The following is a 21,228-nucleotide window of genomic DNA, read 5'->3' on the forward strand; positions in this document are numbered from 1 at the left end:
AGATACTTAGCCTTTAAGCGCCATTCACAAATTGAATAATCCCATTCTCTCTCACTTTGCCTTCCAGAAGCTTTAAACACCCCCCTGCTTCCCAACATGCTTTCACTAGCAAAAGACAGAGGCCTGGGTTTTAGCACAGCTGCCAGCAATGAGCCGTGAGTCCGCAGACCCCACGGGAGCCGAGCGCCCAGATCCCTTATTAGCCAAGGCCGACCGCCGTCTGTGCGTGGGGTGCGGCCCGCAGGCTCACTCCGGTTCTCACTCTCGCCACCCCGCCCGCGCGTCCCGGGGCCCCCGCGCCCTGCGCGCCCCGGCTGCCGCCCCGCGCCCAGCACACGGGGGAGGCGCCTCTCGGGCGCCCCCCGGCCGGGATGCCAGTGCCCGGCGCCGGGCGCGCCTTCGCCCGCAGCCTGCCTGCGGCCTTTATACCGAGCCGGCCGGGTGCTCACTAATGTTTAACTCGGGGCCGAAACTTGGGAGCGCCCAGTGACTCCGCGCGCCGAGCAGCGGAGCTGGAAGCGCGTCTCGGCGGCTTGCCTGACTTCTGCCTGCGCTCCTGCTCCGAACGCTCAGTTCCGGGCACACGCCGACCATGAAGGTGAGTGAGGAGCGCCTTTCCCTAACCCCAGGGGCGAGTTGTAGGTGCTTCTTCACCAGACTCTCCCCCAAGTGACCCCGAAGCTCGCGGAACGGAACCAGGGGCTCCTGTTCGGCAGAAGTTCCAGGGCCACCCTCGACAGGTGAAGGGACCTCCCCGAGTTCCCGCCAGGCGCTCGCCCCCCGGGGTTTCTGCTAGAAAGAGGTGCCAAGCCTTGGAGGACGCAGAGAGCCATCCATAAAACGCTCGCTCGAGCCCTCACCTGGCTTCTCCCTCACTTGGCTTCTGACGTTCAGGAGGCGTAGAGAAGCAAACGCTAGTGTGCTTGGAGGCCAAAAGTTCAAGGGCGACCGCTCTTGGCAACCTCTGCGCACCAAACCCTCCCAGCCCACTGTGCCCCCTTTCCAATGCACGCCCATCGGCAAACCCCGCTGCCTAGGGTGCAGGGCGGGCCCCGACCCTCTACCTCTACCGCGCTGGGGCCAGACGGCTCGCTCTAACCGGACACGATCTGACCCGCCTGCAGACACCGTGGAAGGTGCTCCTGGGACTGCTGGGGCTTGCTGCGCTCATCACCATCATCACCGTGCCCGTGGTTCTGCTGAACAAAGGCAGTAAGTTCGAAACATTTGAAAAAGATAAGACAACTGGAGACCAGGATCGGGTTCTACCTTACCACACCGAGAGCTAAGGATCTTGCTGGGGGCTTGGACCAGTGCACCAGGTTGTAGCTGAGGCTTCCCTGGTCGTGGCTAGATGCCCTTCCCGGGGTCTCCAGCGTTCAGGCTGCAAAAGGTTGGCAGCGGCCACATTTTATGTATCATAAATACACACTTCCTGAAATTAAGGAGAAGCCTTAGGATTTCTTTTTATTAAATTCCAAGTTAAATGTTTAATATGATTTCAATTTAAAAAAAAAAATAGCCTCCCTAGTAGGGATCTTCAAAGGAGAAGATGTGGTGTTTGAAGGTCCCGAACAGTAGTAAGGCTGTCATAAAAGGAGGGGAAAAATGAGAGAAAGAAAACTCCCAAGATACAGTTTTGAGAAAAGACTGTATGGGGAACCCAGGTTCTTTTCCTTCCAGGGTGATGGAAAGTCATTAATTGGAGAGTTGAGATGCAGGGAAATAACTATTGACCACTTATAGCAGTATTTCAGAGTAAATCATAAAACTGGAGTACGTGGTAATATTCGGAAGGGGATGGGATCAGTGATGTGTGGTGGATTCTTTCATTGAAAGCCACCTTCATTTCTTTTAGCTTTCCTGACCCAGTGCAGCTGTAGTTCCTGATATAAAATGTTCATATAATGGAATACACATTATTGGGTGCAAACAAGTGAGAACAACTAGTTTGGGTCTCTTGTGGCCTTACTTTCCTTCTAAGTAAATATTTACTTTCATTTCAGTAAGACACATTCTAGTCAGCCAACTGAAGCATTCTCTCTGGATGCTCTGTCTAACCAGGAAATGTGCAGGCAGTGCTCACGTACTGAGGGGTCTTCTCCAGATTTCAAGGTGACAGCTCAGAATTAGTTTGTGAAGCTATCAAGGACTATGTTTGCCTGGCAATTCCAGGACTGGGGCAGAGGTCCCAAAGGTTAAGTAACTGAGTGTGCTGACCTATTGATAATGACTTTTAGTTAAGAAAGCAATGGTTACCATCGTTTTAAACAATTAAATGGCAGACATCAGTTCACTTATATTTGACTCTTGTTTTTTTGAAATGATACTTTGTATGTTTAAACAACCACACACACAAAGCCTGGCTATAAGAAAAGAATGAATCATCCATACGATCAATAAATATTCACGTGGCTTACATTATGTCCCAGGCACAGTGCTACTTGCTGCAAATACAAGGCTTGAAATTTTTAAAGATCTCTGACCTCAAGAACTTTATAGCTAGTGGGAAACAAATATGCAAAAAGTCATGCATTTTTTTTAAAAAAAAACGGATAGCTCATTTGTCTCCAGAACATCACTGAAGCACACCACAGCATCACTGGAAGAATGGGTATAAAGCTGTAACTATCAGAACTTTCCTTAAGGAAACTTGGAAGGAACACCAAACTTTGATGAAGCCACTTGAAATGGGCAGTGAGATGGTCTAGGAGACTGGGTCAGCCAAGTGCCTTCTAGGGGTTGGTCGGGTTAACTACAGGGATTTTGCTTTGCCGGGGGAGCATGCAGACTAGAGAGGGGCTGTCTTGCCATTTCCTGAAAACCACACCTCGTCTCTTCCCCCCCATGAAATTTGGACAAATATTTCAAGAACATTCTTTTGGTGGGGACTTCTCCAGAGATTCCTGTGTCTCCATCTAAGTATTATGATTTGATAAGATAATTTAGAGAGGCTTGAGCAGAACAGACTTGCCTGTGGATTAGAAGGAGTACTTCTGGGAAGGTCTTCTCATAAGAAGTTTCTTCTGTGGGAATGCGTGAATGGTTACTATCAGTTTCTGGGGATAAGGTTTTCCAGAAAACATAAATGCCTTATGAGTCAATACAGAGACACAAGGGCACATCCTCTAACTGGATTATAAAAGGGCTCCTAGCAGAAGAGGAGAGTGGGAAGCAGCGAAAGAAGTTTGATTTTTAACCATAGATGATGAAGAACTCCAGGAGAATTGTGAGCATGCCTGGACTGTTGGGCAGGGCAGTGGGTACAGGGGTTGAGCAGGGCAAGGCTAGAGGGGAAGCAGGGAAGTGTCCTAGAAGACTGATGGTGCACAGCAGAATTTGGAGACTATAGGGCTACTCAGAAATGTGACCAATTAGACTTTGGTAATTGATTAAACATACAAGGAAGAGGAGGGTGGCTAAGGATGTTGCCCTTGGGCAACTGGGTGGATATGTGGTATCATGGGGTGCTTTGTTTATGCTTACACACTCAAGTTCTCTTCTCATATTTCTTAGTTGGAATGTATGTATATTTGAGGAGGAAAGGGAAATCCTCTTGTTTCAACTCCTGCTTTAAAGGGGCAGAGATGAAAACTAAGGAATGTGGCATTATCATTAAGTCCACGATATCATTCCTGGGCTGTGCCACAATGAAGAGCAGCATTCTTACAAAGAATCCAGAGTCATCACCCAAGAAATGTTCTCCATATTGTCAATCTAAGTTTAAAGTTAAAAAAAAAAAAAAGTACTAGGAAGGAAAAGGGGATAGGAAGTGGGAGAGAGCAAAGATAAATGGAAATAAAAGGAAGGGAGGGAGGAAGGAAGGAAGGAAGGAAAGGAGAGGGAAGGGGAGGGAGGAAGATTTTGATAGATCATGCAGAAAGCTAAGAAATAAACAACCAAAAGAAAGGAGGAAGAAATGAGCAAACCCAAGTTCATCCTCTGAGAGGTTGGTTTAAGAGAAGGTTAAGTGTTTCCATATGAAACACTGACTTTAGCGGAACTAAACACACCCAGAGGAGAGAGAGAGTGAAAGAGAGGCATAAGCGTAATACTTCTGTATTTTTTTTTAGAATAAAAACTCCCTGAGGTCAGGAATTATGCATGTCATCAAGTAAAATTAAAAGCTCACCTCCTTCTGTATGTATAATAAAGGATTGTATTTTGTTTTAAACCCTTCATATATCCTATTATAGAAGGATATTACATTTAAACGTTCAGTTTCCCAGAGAATCCTCAGTAAAATATATAAATATACTTATAATGAAAGTATAGAAATCCTCATGGCTTAGTGGTAATAAAATCTCTGACTCAATATTGGTGAGCCCTTTATTTCCCATTTCACATTATATTATAGGCTGGGCTTTTGAAAGATTTATCAAATAGTTTTATTATTGTATTTGTTATTTGTCAAATAGTTTTATTGTTGAGTTTTATTATGGGATAGAAACGTACCTGTTCTTCTCTTGTTCTTTTCACTGCTTTAGCAGTAAATTTCCTCAGTATCTTCTTTCAGTGCATGGGAAATTTGACTGCTTGCCCATCCATCAGTAATAAAAGGAAACCCAGATGTGAAGGAGACAGGAATACTCAAAGAAAAGATAATATCTATGAAGTTTGCCTGAGGAAGTCCAGTATCTATTCCAGGTTTAAAAGCACATAAATGAGGCTGAATGAAAGCTTTGTATATTTCAGGGGACAGTTTCTAAACAGTGAGCTCTGTAAAAGCTCGGGTTGACTCCAGCTAGCTCAGTTAACTATTGTCAACCTTTGTCAAGTGTTCAGGAGGTCAGTGGGTTGGTCTTTTTCAGGCCAGCTATTGTGGCTCCCTAGCCACAGTATGTGCCTTAAATTTCTCTTATACATCTTGCCTCTCATCCCAAAGTGGATCAGAGAGAAAAAGGCAAGACTGTTTGCCCAGTTGATGGCTAGAGAAAAACAACATAAAATGACTGATTAGAGCTGGATCAGTGTACTTAAAGTGCTGATGCCCATGGGAAATGTAGCCATAAATACACGCAGGACCACCTTGCTTATGGAAGAGAAAGTATGCAAACATGTAATAATAGCTAACGTGTTCACTCTGTGCCAGGTATTGGGCAGAGGGCTCTCAATATGCTTTTCCTTTGATCCTTAGGACAACCCTTTGAGAGACTATTATAATCTCCATTTTTACAGAAATGTAAATTTTACTTTGAGAGAGTGCTTTAGTTACTTATTACTGCATAATGAATTACCTTGAAACTTAAAACCAGAAACACTTGTTATCTCACAACTTCTGTGGGTCAGGAATTTGGCAGTGGTTTAGGTGGGAGGTTCTAGCTAAAGATCTCTTACGAGATTTTGATCAAGATGTCATCTGAAAGCTTGACTGAGGCTGGTGGTTCCACTTCTAAGCTCTCTCGTGTGGCTCTTGGCTAAGACATCTCAGTTCCCCACCATGTGGGCCTTTCCATGGCATGCTAGGGTAGCTGGCTGCCCATAGAATGAAGGATCCAAGAGAGCAGCCAAATAGGAAGCCACAGAGCCTTTTATGACCTTGCTTCAGAAGTGATATGCCAGCACTTCTGCTGTATTATATTGCTCGCACAAACCAGCCCTGATACAGTGTGAGAGGGCATTACACAAGGGCATGAATACTAGCAGCAGAGATCATTGGGGACCATCTTAGAAGCTGGCCGCCAAAGAAGTTAAGAAACTTGCTCAGAGTTCCACAGAGTTGAAATTCACACTCAGGCAACACGACTCCAGAGCTGATGCTCTTAAACTCCAAATCATTCTTCTGGTTTTGATCAAGTATAAAATTAACGTGGCCATATTAGCATAAAGTTACAATTTCCCACGTATATGCCTATAATATAATTTCATGGCTGCTAATCCCTGATGCCAAGTGTTCTGAGGAAACACACCTGCCTCTGGTACCTCCATTCCTATATAAAGCCGTGGACAGTGACGTCCAGCTTGGGCTGATATCCTACCCTGTGGACTGGTCTTATTAAGTATCTTTACTAGTAGTAGGTCCAGATTTGTTCTTTGCACTCAATTACACTTACTTTGTTTCTAATGCATGTTATGTTATTTGATTTGATCTTCCCAGAACAATCCATTAAGGTATTATTATCTTGACTTGTTACACTGAAGTTTAGGGCTTTGTGAATAAGTACTAGAATTTGGAAATCCAAACCTTTTGACTTTTAGCCTTCCCTGAGTCTGCTGATTTCCATCTGTAGCTGTTTTAAAGAAATGCTTTGGTGGGAATTTTTGTAAGTGAATGATTAATCATTGCTTTATGGTTTGATACCAATTCCCTTTCATTGTTGTAAATCAATTATCTTGTAAATATTTTTACCTTTAGTCTTCATAGCTCCAGCGTGACCTCTAAAAAAGGGTGTGTCTCTCAATTTCAGAGTAAACTAAAACCACAAAATCAGAACTTCTGAGTTAGCTGTGTTCTTTTTTGCCATGTACTATATTTGCAGCTTCATATTTCACTTTAAAATTACAGCTTTCTATGAAGTTTTCTGAACTCAATTATAAAGCATTTGGTTTAGTTACCTGTATGCATTAAGTGTACATTTCTTCATTATTTGGTTCACTGGGGAAGAAAGTAGACCCGTGATCTTGGGTCACATATTTCAGCATCTAAGGGCCAAGAAGCAGAGGTAATTCCAAGCAGAGCCAAAGCCAGCAGGGACTTTGTTCCTGGCCCCCTGAGGACTAGGGTGGCTCAGGGTGTATAATGAAGGAAGAGGAAGCAGGAGGGGTATTAAGTGGGGACTACCTCATTCCCCTTCCCTGACTTCACACTGGGTACCTCCAGAACTGGCTGGGTGGCCCCTGTGGCCTTAACATGGTCTCTGTGGGGCTGAGAACCTCTTCTTATTTTCCTCAGTTGTTGTAAAGCTCCATCTACTCAAGCTTAAGGTCACAAATTTCATGGATGGCTCTTATTCTCTGTTTTCCTTTATTCTTTTATTTTCAGGCAGGAAACTTATAAGATTTAAAACCTCCTGAGGGCTAAGGTCCTGTGATGGCCAGATGCAGGATTTGTTAACTCACCAACACGTATCGAATACTTATGCATGTCAGGTGTTATTGTGGGTATAGGGCATCTGGCCCTAAACAGTAGAGATGAGGAGCCTGCTCCCATGGACCTGTATTTTTTTTTCAACATTTATTCATTTTTGAGAGTGAGAGAGACAGAGCATGAGTAGGGGAGGGGCTGAAAGAGAGGGAGACACAGAATCCAAAGCAAGCTCCAGGCTCTGAGCTGTCAGCACAGAGCCCAACGCGGGGCTCGAACTCACAGACTGGGAGATCATGACCTGAGCTGAAGTCAGAAGCTTAACCGACTGAGCCACCCAGACGCCCCCCATGGACCTTTAATATCTACAGGCAAGTAGTCGGCAAGCACATGAGTAATTTCAGATCATAATGGTGCTAGGACAAAAATTAAGTGTGCTAGAGAAGGTGGAGGGACACAGAAAAGGGGTTTCTTTTTATTCCAAGCATGAATGTGGATGATCTTAATTCCATTTTAAAAATATGTCTCTCACTCTGAGTAGATAATGGAGGTGAGTGGGGGCATTTGTGAGAGATGATGGCAGATTGGACAGGGTGGTAGTATTGGAGATAAAAAAAAAAGGAAAGCAGAATATACTTTGGAGGTAAAACAATGTATGGTGAAGAGCAAAGTGAAGAGTGAGGGAAGGAGCAGAGATAAGGATGACTCCTTGAATGGCTGTCTTCATAGTTAAAGTGGGGAACTTTTTCTTGCTCTCGTGGCTCTATCTTTCCCACAAGAACTAATCTACAATGGTTCCTCTGAACTAATGCCTTTGTCCTACTGTGTCGCTTCAGGGATCAGGAGGCAGGACTCAGAAATGCCTTCTACACTGTGCACGTAGCACATACTTGTCAACAGATGGTAATTCTCCAATTCAGCAAATATTTATGGAGCATCTTCTAGATGCCAGGAACTTTCTTATCCACTGGAGATATAAAAATGATAGATATGGCCCTTGTCCTAAAACAATTCACCATATAAAAGGAAGCATAAACATTAACTATGGTAAAAAGGGCTAAGTGTCCTTCTAGTAAATGATCCAAGTGCTATAGATGCACGAAAGGGCAATGATAAATGCTGCCCAGGGAAGTCTGTACAGAAACCAACCAGGCATGAAGGATTAATCATTAATGGACTTAAAGACAATCCTTCCAATACTGGAGCCACTAGACTGGCTTCCAGGCATACAGTTCACCTACAAGTTTAGTCCTCAATGGTTTATGGCCCTTGATTCTGTATCAAACAGAATGTTTCTGGCTGCAAGTAACAGAGTACCCAACCAAAACTTGTTTAAAGTATGGAGTGTTACTATTGTACTGTTATTAGCATCTTACATAACTGGAAGTGTAGAAATAATGCCACTCTAGAGTCTGTTAATGCAGTGGTTTAACAGCATCCTCAAGGGCCTGGCGTCTTCCTGTCTTTTCAGCTGCACCCTTCTCAGACTGTTGGCTTGTGTTCTCAAGTGTGTCTTTTTGGGGTCAAGCACATCATTGCTCACACAGCTGTTTTGCAAGGGAGAAGATGATGCTGTTTTTCATTCATAGTCTGTTCTATCAGGGAGGAAAGGCTTTTCCAGAAGTCCCTCAGCCCAAGGCAGACTTTCTCTCACGTCTCATAGGCCAGATTTGAGTCACTTGTCCATTCTAAACTAATCACTAGTGGGGGGCAGGGTATGAATTTGTGTTCTGGATTTTCTTTGGAACTGGAGTAATCAAGACTCATCTTTCTGGGATGAGGAGGAAACTTCTTCCTTAACACATGGCAGGGGAAGGGTAATTGCCTAAATTGAATTGGGAATTCCAAAAGAAAGAAATAGCCGGGCACAGGGTGTCTGTGTAGGCATAGCATAGATTTTATCATTCCTTTATTTTTGTTACATTGAAAGATTTAATTTGCTAGCAAAAGAAAGTAGATGTCAACTACTTTGGCCAGCTCTGAACTCCAAAGAGTCTGATCATATACCTCTCCTTCCCCTCTTCTCATCTTCTTTCCTAACTGCCTGAATTTATTGCAGAACAGGGTATTATCCTGAATGTATTTTGACCCTAGTACTTGCTTTTATCATGGTATCCAAAGTGACTAAGGATGGGGAGGAATTGTATTTGAAATATTTAAGATACAAATCTGAGACAGCAGAGGGGGTCAGAAACATCTGAGGAGAATTACTCTCATTTTTTTCGTTAAAAAGCCCATACAAATTGTCATATTTTATTCAATTCACAATGTGAAAAGGTAGCAGAAAGAGTCAACAGAAATTTTAAAAAGTAATGTTTAAAAAAAATTTTTTTAACGTTTATTTATTTTTGAGACAGAGACAGAGCATGAATGGGGGAGGGTCAGAGAGAGGGAGACACAGAATCTGGAACAGGCTCCAGGCTCTGAGCTGTTAGCACAGAGCCCGACGCGGGGCTCGAACTCACGGACCGTGAGATCATGACCTGAGCTGAAGTTGGCCGCTTAACCGACTGAGCCACCTAGGTGCCCCAAAAAGTAATGTTTTAAATTACACAGTAAACATTAGACCTGCAAAAGTTGACCCAGGAAGGTAGGATTTGAAATAACTAATGGCCATAAAAACAAAATACAATAAGTAAATAAAAGCAAACAAGATAGCCTCATAGTGTCTGGATTTGATGACTCAAATCTTTGTTGTTAAATCTCCAGAGGGGGCAATTAATCTACATGGTAATGATTTGATGAAAATGAAAATGGTTTGTACTGAAAAGCACATCTAGAACCCAACATCAGTGGCTTCTTGTAAAGCCTGGAAATCCCCATGCTCCCCACCTGCTGCTCCCTTGCCTACCTTCCTAGTGGACTCTGTAATGTGTCTCCTCTCTCCCAGGCCCTAACATCCCCTCAGCTGATAACCTGGCTTCCTATTTTAATGAGTAAACAGGGCCATCAGAAGAGACTGCCCTCCATTCCCACCAGCCCCTCTGAGCATTCACCCACACTTGTCCCTCCCAGGGTGCTGGGTGAACTTTCCTGGCACCTGCCTGAGGCCAGATCCTCCTGTGGGCACTGATTCTGTCCTTTTTTCTTTGCCTAGGAATAGGGCTTCAGTTCTTTCTTCTGCCCTCTGCATCCTCATTTTCTCCTCTCCATCTAATTGTGTTATAACCTCTCACATGAGAAGAGAAGTGAAGGGAAGGCAAGGGAAGGGAAAAATCTTTTCTGGATCCCACATCCCTGCCAGTCACCAGCCCTTCCCCCCACTCCCCCCACCACCAGCCCTTTCCCTTTCCCTGCTGTCTTTACCACAAAACTCCTCAAACAGCTTTGTGTTATCTCTGTCTGCAGTTCCTCTCCCCACACTGTCTTAAACCCACTGCAACAAGGCTTACCCTTACTCCACCACTAACACAGCTCAGTTCTCCTCAAGGTCTCTAACCTGTGTGCTGCTAACAGCCGAGCCCTGTTCTCTATCTGTGTCTCACTGTCCTATCAGTTAATCATCCTTTTCCACCTCCCCCTGGGTTTCCACTCTTCTCCTGGTGTGTTCCTTCTACTTCACCACATGCCCCCTCCATTCTCCTTAGAAGTTTCTCTTCCTGTCTGACTTCTAACCTTTGACCAACCAGGGCTCCATCCTGGAACTCCCTTCCTCCCTCCCTCCCTCCCACTAGGTAATTTCATACACTCTCATGGCCTTAAACACCATCTGTAACCTGACATGCCCCAATTGCCAGACCAGATGTCTTTTGGGACCTCTGTGTACATATGTATGAGCAGGCATCTCCATTTGGATGTTATTGGCATCTGAAAGCAACATTTCTCTGAACTCCCCCTAAACCTGTTCCTCCCTTAGTGGACCTCTTCTCGGCAGATAGCAATTCCGTTTCTCCAGTTGCTGAGGCCAAAATCCATGCAGTTTCCACTCCACAGACCCACTTATATTCAACCTCCAATTGGTTAGCAAATCCTGTCACCTCTATCATGTTCTTTCAGAATTTGACTGTATCTCACCACCTTCACTGCCACCACCCTGGTCCACAATGCCATCACCTTTCACCTGAATTTTTACCAAAAAATCTTCCTATTTCTTTTTCTTTAACTTTTCTACAGTGCATTTTCATCACAACAGATAAGGTGACTGTGGTAGGCAGAACTCTAAAATGACTCCTTAAATTTCCTCCCTTCTCCCATGCACTAGCCTCTGAGATACATTACGATGGATTTAATTCTGGCAATTAGGTTGTTCTGTGGCACGGTCCACTTCAAGAGAGGGAGATTACCTAGGTGGGCCTGACCTGATCATATGAGCCCTTAAAAAACAAACAAACAAAAAAAAAAAAAACAGAGTTTTTCTGGCTGTTCACAGAAGGGGTAGTCGGAGGTTTGAGGCACAAAAAGGATTTTTCACGCCATTGCTGATTTGGAGGGCCCACGTGACAAGGGATGTGAGAGGACTCTACGAGGTGAGAGCAATCCTTGGCTGAGAGCCAGCAAGGAAACAGTGACATCACTCCTACACCCATGCAAAACTGAATTCTGCCAACAACCTGCATGATCTTGGAAGCAGCTTCCTCCCCTCTCTCCCTGAAAGCCTCCAGATGAGGGCTCAGCCTGGCTAACCCCTGGATCTCTGCTTTGCTAGACCGTGCTAGACCGTGGGCAGGGAATCCAGCCATGCCAGACTGGAATTTGACCCACAGAACCTTGAGCTAATACACGGGTGTTGTATTAAGCCACTATGTTTGTGTCATTTGTTATCCACCAATAGAAAACTGATACAGTGACCATTTTTAAACAGAGGCCTGATCACATTCTCCTCTGTTCAGACCAGTTGGATGAGTCTCCATCTTTCAGAGTAAACACTGGAAATCTGGATGGCCAGAGAGCCTATGTGATCTGAGCCTCACTGCCTCTGTGAGTTCCTCCCCTGTTCCCTCCTCATCATTTAAGTACCTGTCCTCAGAGGTCTGTATTTGCAGATCTTTTTGCCAGGATTCTTCTTCCCCGGGACTGTCTGTTGCTTATCCCCTCACTTCGTTTAGGTCTCTGCTAAAATGCCACTTTATCCCTGGGGCCTACCCTCACCAAATTACTGAACACAGTCCTCTCCCCAAACCTGACCCTCCATTTCCCCTTACCTGCTTTATTTTCAATGTGGCACCTATCACCACCTCACATATGGCATATGGCATTATGTACTTACTATTTGTTCCTATGTCCCCCCATTTAAATGTAAGCTTCCTGGGAGTAAGAGTTTTTCATGTTTTGTTCACTCTTATGTCTCTAGTGCCCATGACATCAAGGAACAGCATGTTTGTATTAGTTTCTGAGGGCTGCTGTAACAAATCAGCACAAGGTGCATGACTTAAAACAACAGAAACTTATCATCTTATGGTTATGAAGTCTAGATGTCTGAAAGCAAGGTGTCAGTAGGGCCATGCTCACTCTGAAGGCTCATGGGAAGAAGACTTCTTTGTCTTTCTCCTGCTTCCGGTGGTTATTGGCAGCCATTGGTGTTCCCTGGCTTGTAGCTAGATCAATCTGATTTCTGCTTGCATCTTCACATGGCCTTCTTCCATCTGTCTCCACATGGTCTTCTCTGTCTTCCAGGTCAGCAATAATATGTCTTCGCATGACCTTCTTATAAGGACACCAGTCATTGGATTTAGGGCCTGCCCCCGTCTAGTACGACCTCGTTTCAACTAACTGCATCTGCAAAGACCCTATTTCCAAATAGTTACATTCTGAGGTTCCAGGTGGACATGATTTTAGGGGGAACATGTTTCAGCTCAGTACAGCCTGGCAAATATTTGGCGAATTGAAGGAATCATCTTGAAGCTCATGCAAAAAACATATTTTTTGATTAACATTTTAATGTTGCTCTAATTCTGATTAAAATACTTACATTCATAAATATGGAGTCAAGCCATCCATTTGTAGAGTACAGTGCTAGCAGCTGTTTGATGAAGATAAAATAATCCTTCCAGCTTATAGTCTAGTTAAGACAAGACTGTTCAGATTACATATTTAAATAATGGTATAAAATTACTTGATTAGCTGGAAAAACATCGGGTGCAGAAAATAAGCGCCAAGGAAGATGAGGAGGGAGAAATGAGTGCCATGTAAGTAGTAAGGGATAGATCCAGAGGCATGAGGAGGGACAGTGAGAAAATGAAGGCCACCCGTGTGGATTGTTTACTTGAGACGTTTGCTAATAAATACAGGGAGAGAAATAAAGAGATAGCTACAAGTTCAGGTAAATATTTTTTATGATGGCTACATCCTGTGCATGCTTAAGGACAGGGCAGAAGTAACCACTGAAAAGACCGTGGAGATGCTGAGGGAGAAGAGGTGAAAACAAAGTCCCTTGGGATAAAGAAGGCAAGGACTGGAGACACAGGGCGGGCTGGCTTCTTCCTCCAAGTGCTGAGGAAAGGGTCGGTGGAGGGGTGGTAGGAGGGGCATAGCACAGAAGTGGGAAGCATCGTGGGGAAGAGGCCCCTTAGGGTAGCTTTTGCTATAAAGGAAGAATTGTTGGATCTTTTCATTGGATAAATCCATATTCTTTTGAAAATGGGTACTGCAGGACCTGATTTATTTAGGGTTGTGTTATGTTCTAAATCTAGGGAACATGAAAAGAAAGGAAGAAAAGAAACTTGTTAAGTTCCTAGTTTTCTGATTCCTTTTTATGAGTTCAGGGAAAAGATAATGAGTTTCTGGATGCACCAGGCAAGAATGAATGACGGTGGTATGACCTCCTTTCCAGGAAGTCACAAAGTTTCCACTTTTAGTAACAGTCCGTAGAGAAAATTCTGGGGGTTTCAGAAAGAATTGGCACCCCTTTGACTTTGGAGCACTAGGACAAATTGTGTTCTAATGCAACCTACCAACTCCTCAAGTCCAAATGATATTACCAACCTATCTATCTGGATTCAATGCAAACGTGGAATTTGAACACTTCCATAAAGTCTAATGTATCCATCTATACCAATTCACAAAAACTGCCAGCATAGAATCTACCATATGCAACCACCCTCCGAAATATTTAAGGTGTTTAGAAGGGTGGTAATAACCATAGGCTTCAGAGCCATATTGCCTGGTTCAAGTGTAGCTTCGGCACTTAGTAGCCATGGGACTTGAATCCACTTACTATCTATGCCTGTCTTCACCTCAGTTTCCTTACCTGTAAAACTGCGATGAGAATAAGCTATTAAATGTACAATGCCTAGAATAGCCCAGCACACTGGAGGAACTCTGTAAACATTTGTAGTTATTATTCTTTATGTATTTTTAACTCGTATGTTCTTTTAACAGTCCCAGAGGCAGGTGCTATAATACTAACACTTGTCTCACAGAATGCTGGGAAGGGGAATGTTTGTGGCAGTTTTGTTTTCTGGTGATCATTTTTCCTTATATCCTGGCAGACAAACACTTATCACAGAGTGGCCTTGTTGATTATACCCATAAATCTTTCTGGAAAATTCTTCAGCAATTCAGTATTAGAGCTTTCAGCTTCACCAAATGCTGATGTTCTCCAACACCTTCTGTTGATATCTGACTGCAACTACTTTTGAGTAGTTCTCAAGAGAAACCAGCTCTTTGCTAAAATAGCTGCGTGTTTCATGGGCCTGTGAGCCATTTTTCCATATAATTTATACATTTCCACCTTCCAGTTGTTTCTTGTCACCTGGAATTACACTGGTTTAATGTCAGTCAACATCGTGGGCGTAAAAGCCTTTATTTATAAATATGAATTTTGGCTATTATTGTGCCAGTGTTTATTCCCAGAAGGGTCCTAACAAGAGAAGAGGAAGTGACTATGAAAATGAATGAATGAATGAATCACTATTCATTTCAAAAAGGAATAAAGCAGCCCTGATGCCCTGTTTAGTGCAGGTTTCCTGTGTGGGCTTCCTGGGGTGAAGGCAGAGTGAGAAAACCCAGTGCAGACTGGGTTTAGATCAGGAAGTCCTCTGGCCTTGCACTTATTTGCCAGTGGCTATAAATACCTTCATCTTGACCCGAATTTTGAGGCATGAATATTCTGCCTACTGTCACTTTTCTGCATATATATTGGAGTCTTATGCTGATATTGTTTCAAGGCAATTAGAGTTTCAATTCAATATCTGTCTTTCAAAAGTGATCTTGGGAGCAGTTTTGTTTCTGTTTTTTTTGTTGCTTTCAGTTTTGAGGAATGTATACACAGTGTGGTCAAAGGAAAGCTAAGTCTGGCCACCTGTTTTTATAAATAAAGTTTTATTGGAGCACAGCCACATCCATTTGTTTACGTGTTGTCTGTGGCTGCTTTCAGGCTACAGGCAGACTCAAGTAGTTGCAACAAAGAGGCCTGACCCACAAAGCCTGAAATATTTACCATCTGGCCCCTTAAGAAGTTGCCAACCCCAGGCCTAGATATTGGATTCTTAGAGACTATCAAGACCTTATTTTAAAGGCAAAATGTGTTAGTCCTTATATTGTAAAAATCCAATGGCATGAAAAACACAGAAATTGCACTCAGTGTTTCAGCAGCGAGATTTAATATGAAAATTGGATGCACAGATTAAAGAGCAAAAGAGAAATTCTGAAGTAACCCAGAGACAGTAGCTGCAAGAATGTGCCATCTTTAGGGGTTGGAAACAAAGAGGAAGAAGAAGGACACGGAAGAAGGCTCCAATGGGTGTAAGGCACCCAGCTACTTCTGGCACCGTGGGGAGCCACAATGAGGCAGGACTGGGCATTCCAAAGATGCTAGAGGCTGGACCAGGTGCTACTTCTGGGCACATACCGACAGGATCAACAAGAAAAAGGAAGTCCTTCCTCTTCTCCTACTGGCCAACCTACTAACTAGACCCATCTGGCCAAGTGCACTTTACTTCGTGCTCCCACTGTCACTTGGAGTTCACTGTGCTGGTATTTGAAACCGTGTTACTATGTTTGTATTGTCCGTTTGTACTGTGTTTGTATTCATTCAACAAATACTTAGGGACAGTCTATTATATGCCAGGCACTGTTCTAGGCTTGTGGTGATGTGATAGTAAACAAAACCAAACACAAAAAAATCAGTGCCCCTATGGAGTTAACATTCAGTCAAATAAGGCAGAGAGTAAACAAGATAAGTAAAACATATGATATGGTAGATGGTGTCATTGTGAAGGAAAATAAATAAGCAAGAAGGCCCATAGAGAACGCCATGAAGGGGGTGGGAGGTCAGGTCTTAAATAAAGACCTGTGGGGGGTGAGGAAGGAAGTCTTGGGGATATTTGAGGGTAGGAACATTCCAGGCAGAGTGTACCGCAAATTCAAAGTCCTTGAGGCGGTAGTGGACTGAATCTGTCTAGGGAACAGCCAGGAGGCCAGTGAAGATAGAGAGAAATGATATGGGAGGTGGGGGGGGGGGGAGGAGGTGAGGCTGGAGTCATGACAGACAGCCTCCTACTAAGTTGTTCCCTTTATCCCAAACTGTTGCTATTCTGGGAAATATGAATTGTGACATTTGGTTGGCCTTTCAGAGCGGACTTTTGAAAATACTAACTAACAAAACTTTGGTCATCTGACACTCTGATCTTACAGTAAATGCGTGGAGGGTGTACTCCCAGGTTCTACAGGCTCCAGCTCAGTGGCCATGCATTTATCAGATATCACTTGGTGTACCTGGATGTTTCTCTTATGAAGTGAATCTGGCAATTATGATGATAGTCTAATGCTTCTTGTGTTTAGTAATTAGAGAAATATCACGCTTCAAAAATTCTCCAAGTCACCAAGTTGAGTGTTTTTCCTCCCTGCTATAAAGTGCTGACTCCCACTATGGATGCTAGGGATGGCATGAGACATGTTAAAGGGAGAAAGTGATGTTCACTAGCACTACGCAAATAATTAGATTGTGCTATCCTAGATGTTTTCTCAATGTGTCGCTCTTAGGCTGTCTTACTAGGATCATTTGGGATATGAACATAATGAAACTTATTACTGTAACTATTATTTTACTGCAGATAAAGTCCTAATCTCTGCACTACTGCAAGGTACTTGAGAGGAAAGACTCCTCTATTTGTGTTTGTGTCCTTGTTGCCTAGCACATGCTTGAAACAAAACAACACAATAGTGTAGCATACTCTAAGAGACTCTTAAATAGAGAGAACAAACTGAGGGTTGATGGGGGGGAATGCGTGATGGGCATTGAGGAGGGCACTTGTTGGGATGAGCACTGGTGTTATATGTAAGTGATGAATCACGGGAATCTACCCCCAAAATCAAGAGCACACTGTACACACTGTATGTTACCTAACTTGACAATAAATTTTATATATAATTTATATAAACACACACACACACACACACACACACACACACACACACACACACTAGTGTAGCACATCTGGAGGGATCCCTAAATTCTAAATCCTCAGCTAAGCATTTTGCATACACTATCTCATTTAATCACGGCACCTCCCCATGAGCTATATAATGGTATATTCTTGTTTTCTAATAGATTAAAAAGTTGAGGTCTTGAAAGATTCAGTAATTTTCCCAACACCTCAGTGCAAGAATTGGACCTAGGCTGGCATCCAAGCTCTCTGATTTCAAAGCCACCAGGGATCCAACACTTTATTGGTATTTGTTGGATTTATTCAGATGGGTGGTAGCCTGCATATGCTACTGGATAATACAGGGTCTGAAGGGCCTTCCAGTCAATTTCTTCTTCTGCTTCTTGATTTTGCTTCCTCTGTCCCTATGTCAGGGCTGCTATTTTGCTGTGGCAAATTCTAAAGTAACACTCATTTTATTTCTTTAGCATCAATACAAAATGTTAACTGATTACCATATGGAACACAAGAACTCCATAACCAGATATCTTTTTCCTGTGTTTTAACAACTTAATGAGTTTATGATCCGTGAAGAGCACATTTCTTTTTAGTTGCATTGCATTAGCCACTTATTTACCAAAACAGTTTGTCTTTGTGAAGTAGAAATATTCACATCACAGTCTAATACAGACAAAGTTTATTATTCATAAATATAAAATACTCAAAATATTCTGTAATCATAAGGTAATGATTGGTCAAAGCAAGTCTATTCCATGGAACTAAACTACTTCCTCACATGGATCTTACCATTTTGGAAATACTTTCATTCTGAAATGATTTTGATCCTACTGCAAGACTTCATTAAGATACCACACACTTTGATGAGAATTTACTATTAGGTTGAATCACTTTACCGCTATTTTGTCATTTTTGACTGATAAGAGTGACATTTTCATTTGGTTCAACCTAATAGTTGTTCTCACCAAGAAAGTAAAATATAAACTTGCTAACCTTGATTTTGATGTTTAAATTAAACAAGACATGAATCTAAGATTTTCTTTATAAGCTGATGGGTAACATATGATTAACCACTTTGCTTGGCTAGCACGATGATTTGAACTGATAAGTCAAGTGAACGGCATGTCCCAGGCCCACCAGGAAAACCACACAAGCAGCCAAAGAGCTTCATCTGTTGCCACAGCAGTGCCCTGTGAGTGAGCAAGTAGACAAGGGAAAAGAAACATGAGCGTGTCCCGTAAGCATTTGACAGAATAGGTTGTAACTTGGCAACAAATTATGAACTTGCTAAAGGTCAAAACTTGGACTTGGCACTCATGCCTTACAGAACTCGCTTATCTAGATGTTTCAAAAGTATCTTCCAATGTGCACTGCTTATCAAATGGCAAGGCAAAAAACAAGGAACATTTGTTGCTCTGTTTGCTCCAGTTTAGCAGTGCTGTTCTGGGACTGGGTAGCCAGGATATGGAAGGCAGCTCGCAGGGTCATGGTAAAGTGACTGAGTGAGCCTAACATAAACCAAGGGAAGCCTGGCCCTTCACATATGTCCTGGGCCATAGCAGAAGTATGGCATCAGTGTTGATATTTGGAACATCAGCAGATGGATTAAAATCATACTGGGCCCATTGTGAGCAAAAAGGAGCCCCACAACATGGTAGAGATGATGGGTTTGGGAAAGCTATGGCCTGATGAGAGAATGAGCTCAGCATTGTCTGAGACAGGAGAGAGGTGAGTGCTCAGTGAGTCATCCATCATGAATGTGAAGAATAACACCCTGGGGGGCAGGTGACATCACAGGGAATTTTGCTCAATTATTTTAATATTCCAGATTTAAGCATGCTATCCTAAAAAGCCAGGACAAATACCATTCTGTGAGATAAGATAACATTGTATGTAGTCTGTTATAAGTACTCAGTCAATTCTCTTCTTACAAAGTCAAGAGTCAGTGCAAGATGCTCTATGTTGATACGTCTGTTTTATTATATATGTATCTTAGGTTGTTCAGGCTGCATTAACAAAAATACCATAGACTGGGTGTCTTACACAACAAATACTTATTTCTCATAGTTTTGGAGGCTGAGAAGTCCAAGGCAATGGCAGATTAAGTCTCTGGTGTCTAGTGAGGGTCTGTTTCCTGTGTGGAAATGTGGGAGAAGCGGCAAGAGAGCACTCTGGAGTCATTTTTATAAGGGCACATGAATGCATGAGAGCTCTACCCCCATGACCTAATCACCTCTCAAAAGCCCCATCTCCTAATACCACCACAATGGGAGTTAGGATTTCAACATGTGCATTTTAGAAGACACAAACATTCAGTGTTCTCCACTGTAAACGTGTGTGTGTGTGTGTGTGTGTGTGTGTGTGTGTGTGTGTAAATTGTTCTATAGCAATAGGTCTACCCAGATATCAGCGGGTAATATAGGACTGTGAATGTCTATAACTGTTTATACCTTGAGCTGTACTAACTTTGGAATGTCTTTTGTGTCCATTTTAAACTAATAGCTCTTGGTAGGGTATATATCCTCAATGGTATTTTCAAATAGTACTTGCTTTATAGCTATTTGATGTGTCAGAGAATGATAAGTTGAATACAAACAATTCAGGGTATTTAGTGAATAAATCTATAGATTTGTGGTTTTGCAATCCAATATGAGTTTCAAATATTTTCTGTAACACAAGGCTTTACTTCCTGTTTGAAAGTTTGCATGTCCAAGCACTGGTTTTACCCATTTGCTTGCTATATCTCTGCTAATTTTCAGGGGTGAAATGCAAGACTGAATTGAAAAAAAACACATTAAAAAAATCTTTAACGTATTTAGCAAACCAGGCTTAAAAATATCAATGAAGTAATAAAGTTTAACTATTGAAACTGAAAGTTTTGTATGCAGAAACAAGGCAATGTTATCAGATAAGATCCAAATAAATAAAATCTTAAGAAGATCCAAATAAAGTCTTAAGAACATCTTTTAAAAGAGCATTTCATGTAAGAGAATTGCCTTTCCACAGACTTTAAAAAAAAAAAAAAATAACATGAGAAGCTGCTACTGGCTTTTCAGTCCCCAAAAGAGTAAGAAGAGTTATAGGAAAGTTATGATGGTGGCTGCTTTTGTTTGCATGTATGTGGAAAGAACAGAGAATATGGACTTATGTTTGCATGTATGTGGAAAGAACAGAGAATATGGAAAAACTCTGTCATCACTGGAGGCTCTGTGGTTGGGGAAGGAGCATTACACTGGATTTGTTGGGCTTGTAGAATGATATCCTACATGTGCCTACTATGGTATAGAACTGTGCTAGGTACTAGGTATAGGAAAGTTATGATGGTGGCTGCTTTTGTTTGCATGTATGTGGAAAGAACAGAGAATATGGACTTATGTTTGCATGTATGTGGAAAGAACAGAGAATATGGAAAAACTCTGTCATCACTGGAGGCTCTGTTGTTGGGGAAGGAGCATTACACTGGATTTGTTAGGCTTGTAGAATGATATCCTACATGTGCCTACTATGGTATAGAACTGTGCTAGGTACTAAGGTTGATGAAAAACAAAAATCCAAGGCCCTGTCTTCAACAAATACATGGCCTCGCTAAGTATACAACACTAGAGGCATGGAAAAATTGTTATCAGCAGAAGTTATTAAATGAGTAGTGTTGGGGCAAAAGTCAGAGGAGACAGCACTGAAGTCTTGATGAGAGAGGAGGGCGTTGGCAGGTGGAGGACTGTGCCAGCCCGGGAAACAGTTGGAGATGTTGTAAGGAGGAGGCTCGGGAGAAGGGGCAAAGTCAGAAAAGCCAAAGAAGGTTTACTGGGTTCAGTAGGCAATCAGCATGACGAGGTTAGAGGCTTAATGCACGGAGTGAGTAGAAATGACCCTGGAGAGTCT

The 21,228-nt window shown here is 42.7% G+C and overlaps 1 protein-coding gene across 1 annotated transcript in view; it reads left to right on the forward strand.

Moving 5' to 3' along the window:
* The first annotated feature begins 372 nt into the window (after nucleotides 1-372).
* The window catches only part of DPP4 (dipeptidyl peptidase 4), a 78,650-nt gene continuing 57,794 nt past the window's right edge, over nucleotides 373-21,228 (forward strand). The window contains exons 1-2 of the mRNA XM_047084951.1: nucleotides 373-598; nucleotides 1,125-1,212. Coding sequence (XP_046940907.1) covers nucleotides 593-598; nucleotides 1,125-1,212 — 94 coding nt within the window. The 5' untranslated portion in view covers nucleotides 373-592. The remainder of the gene's footprint in view (nucleotides 599-1,124; nucleotides 1,213-21,228) is intronic.

This window comes from Lynx rufus, unplaced genomic scaffold (assembly GCF_022079265.1).
Source record: "Lynx rufus isolate CCGP_SWC_20201006 ecotype Redwood Valley unplaced genomic scaffold, mLynRuf1.p SCAF_2, whole genome shotgun sequence".
Lineage (NCBI taxonomy): Eukaryota > Metazoa > Chordata > Mammalia > Carnivora > Felidae > Lynx > Lynx rufus.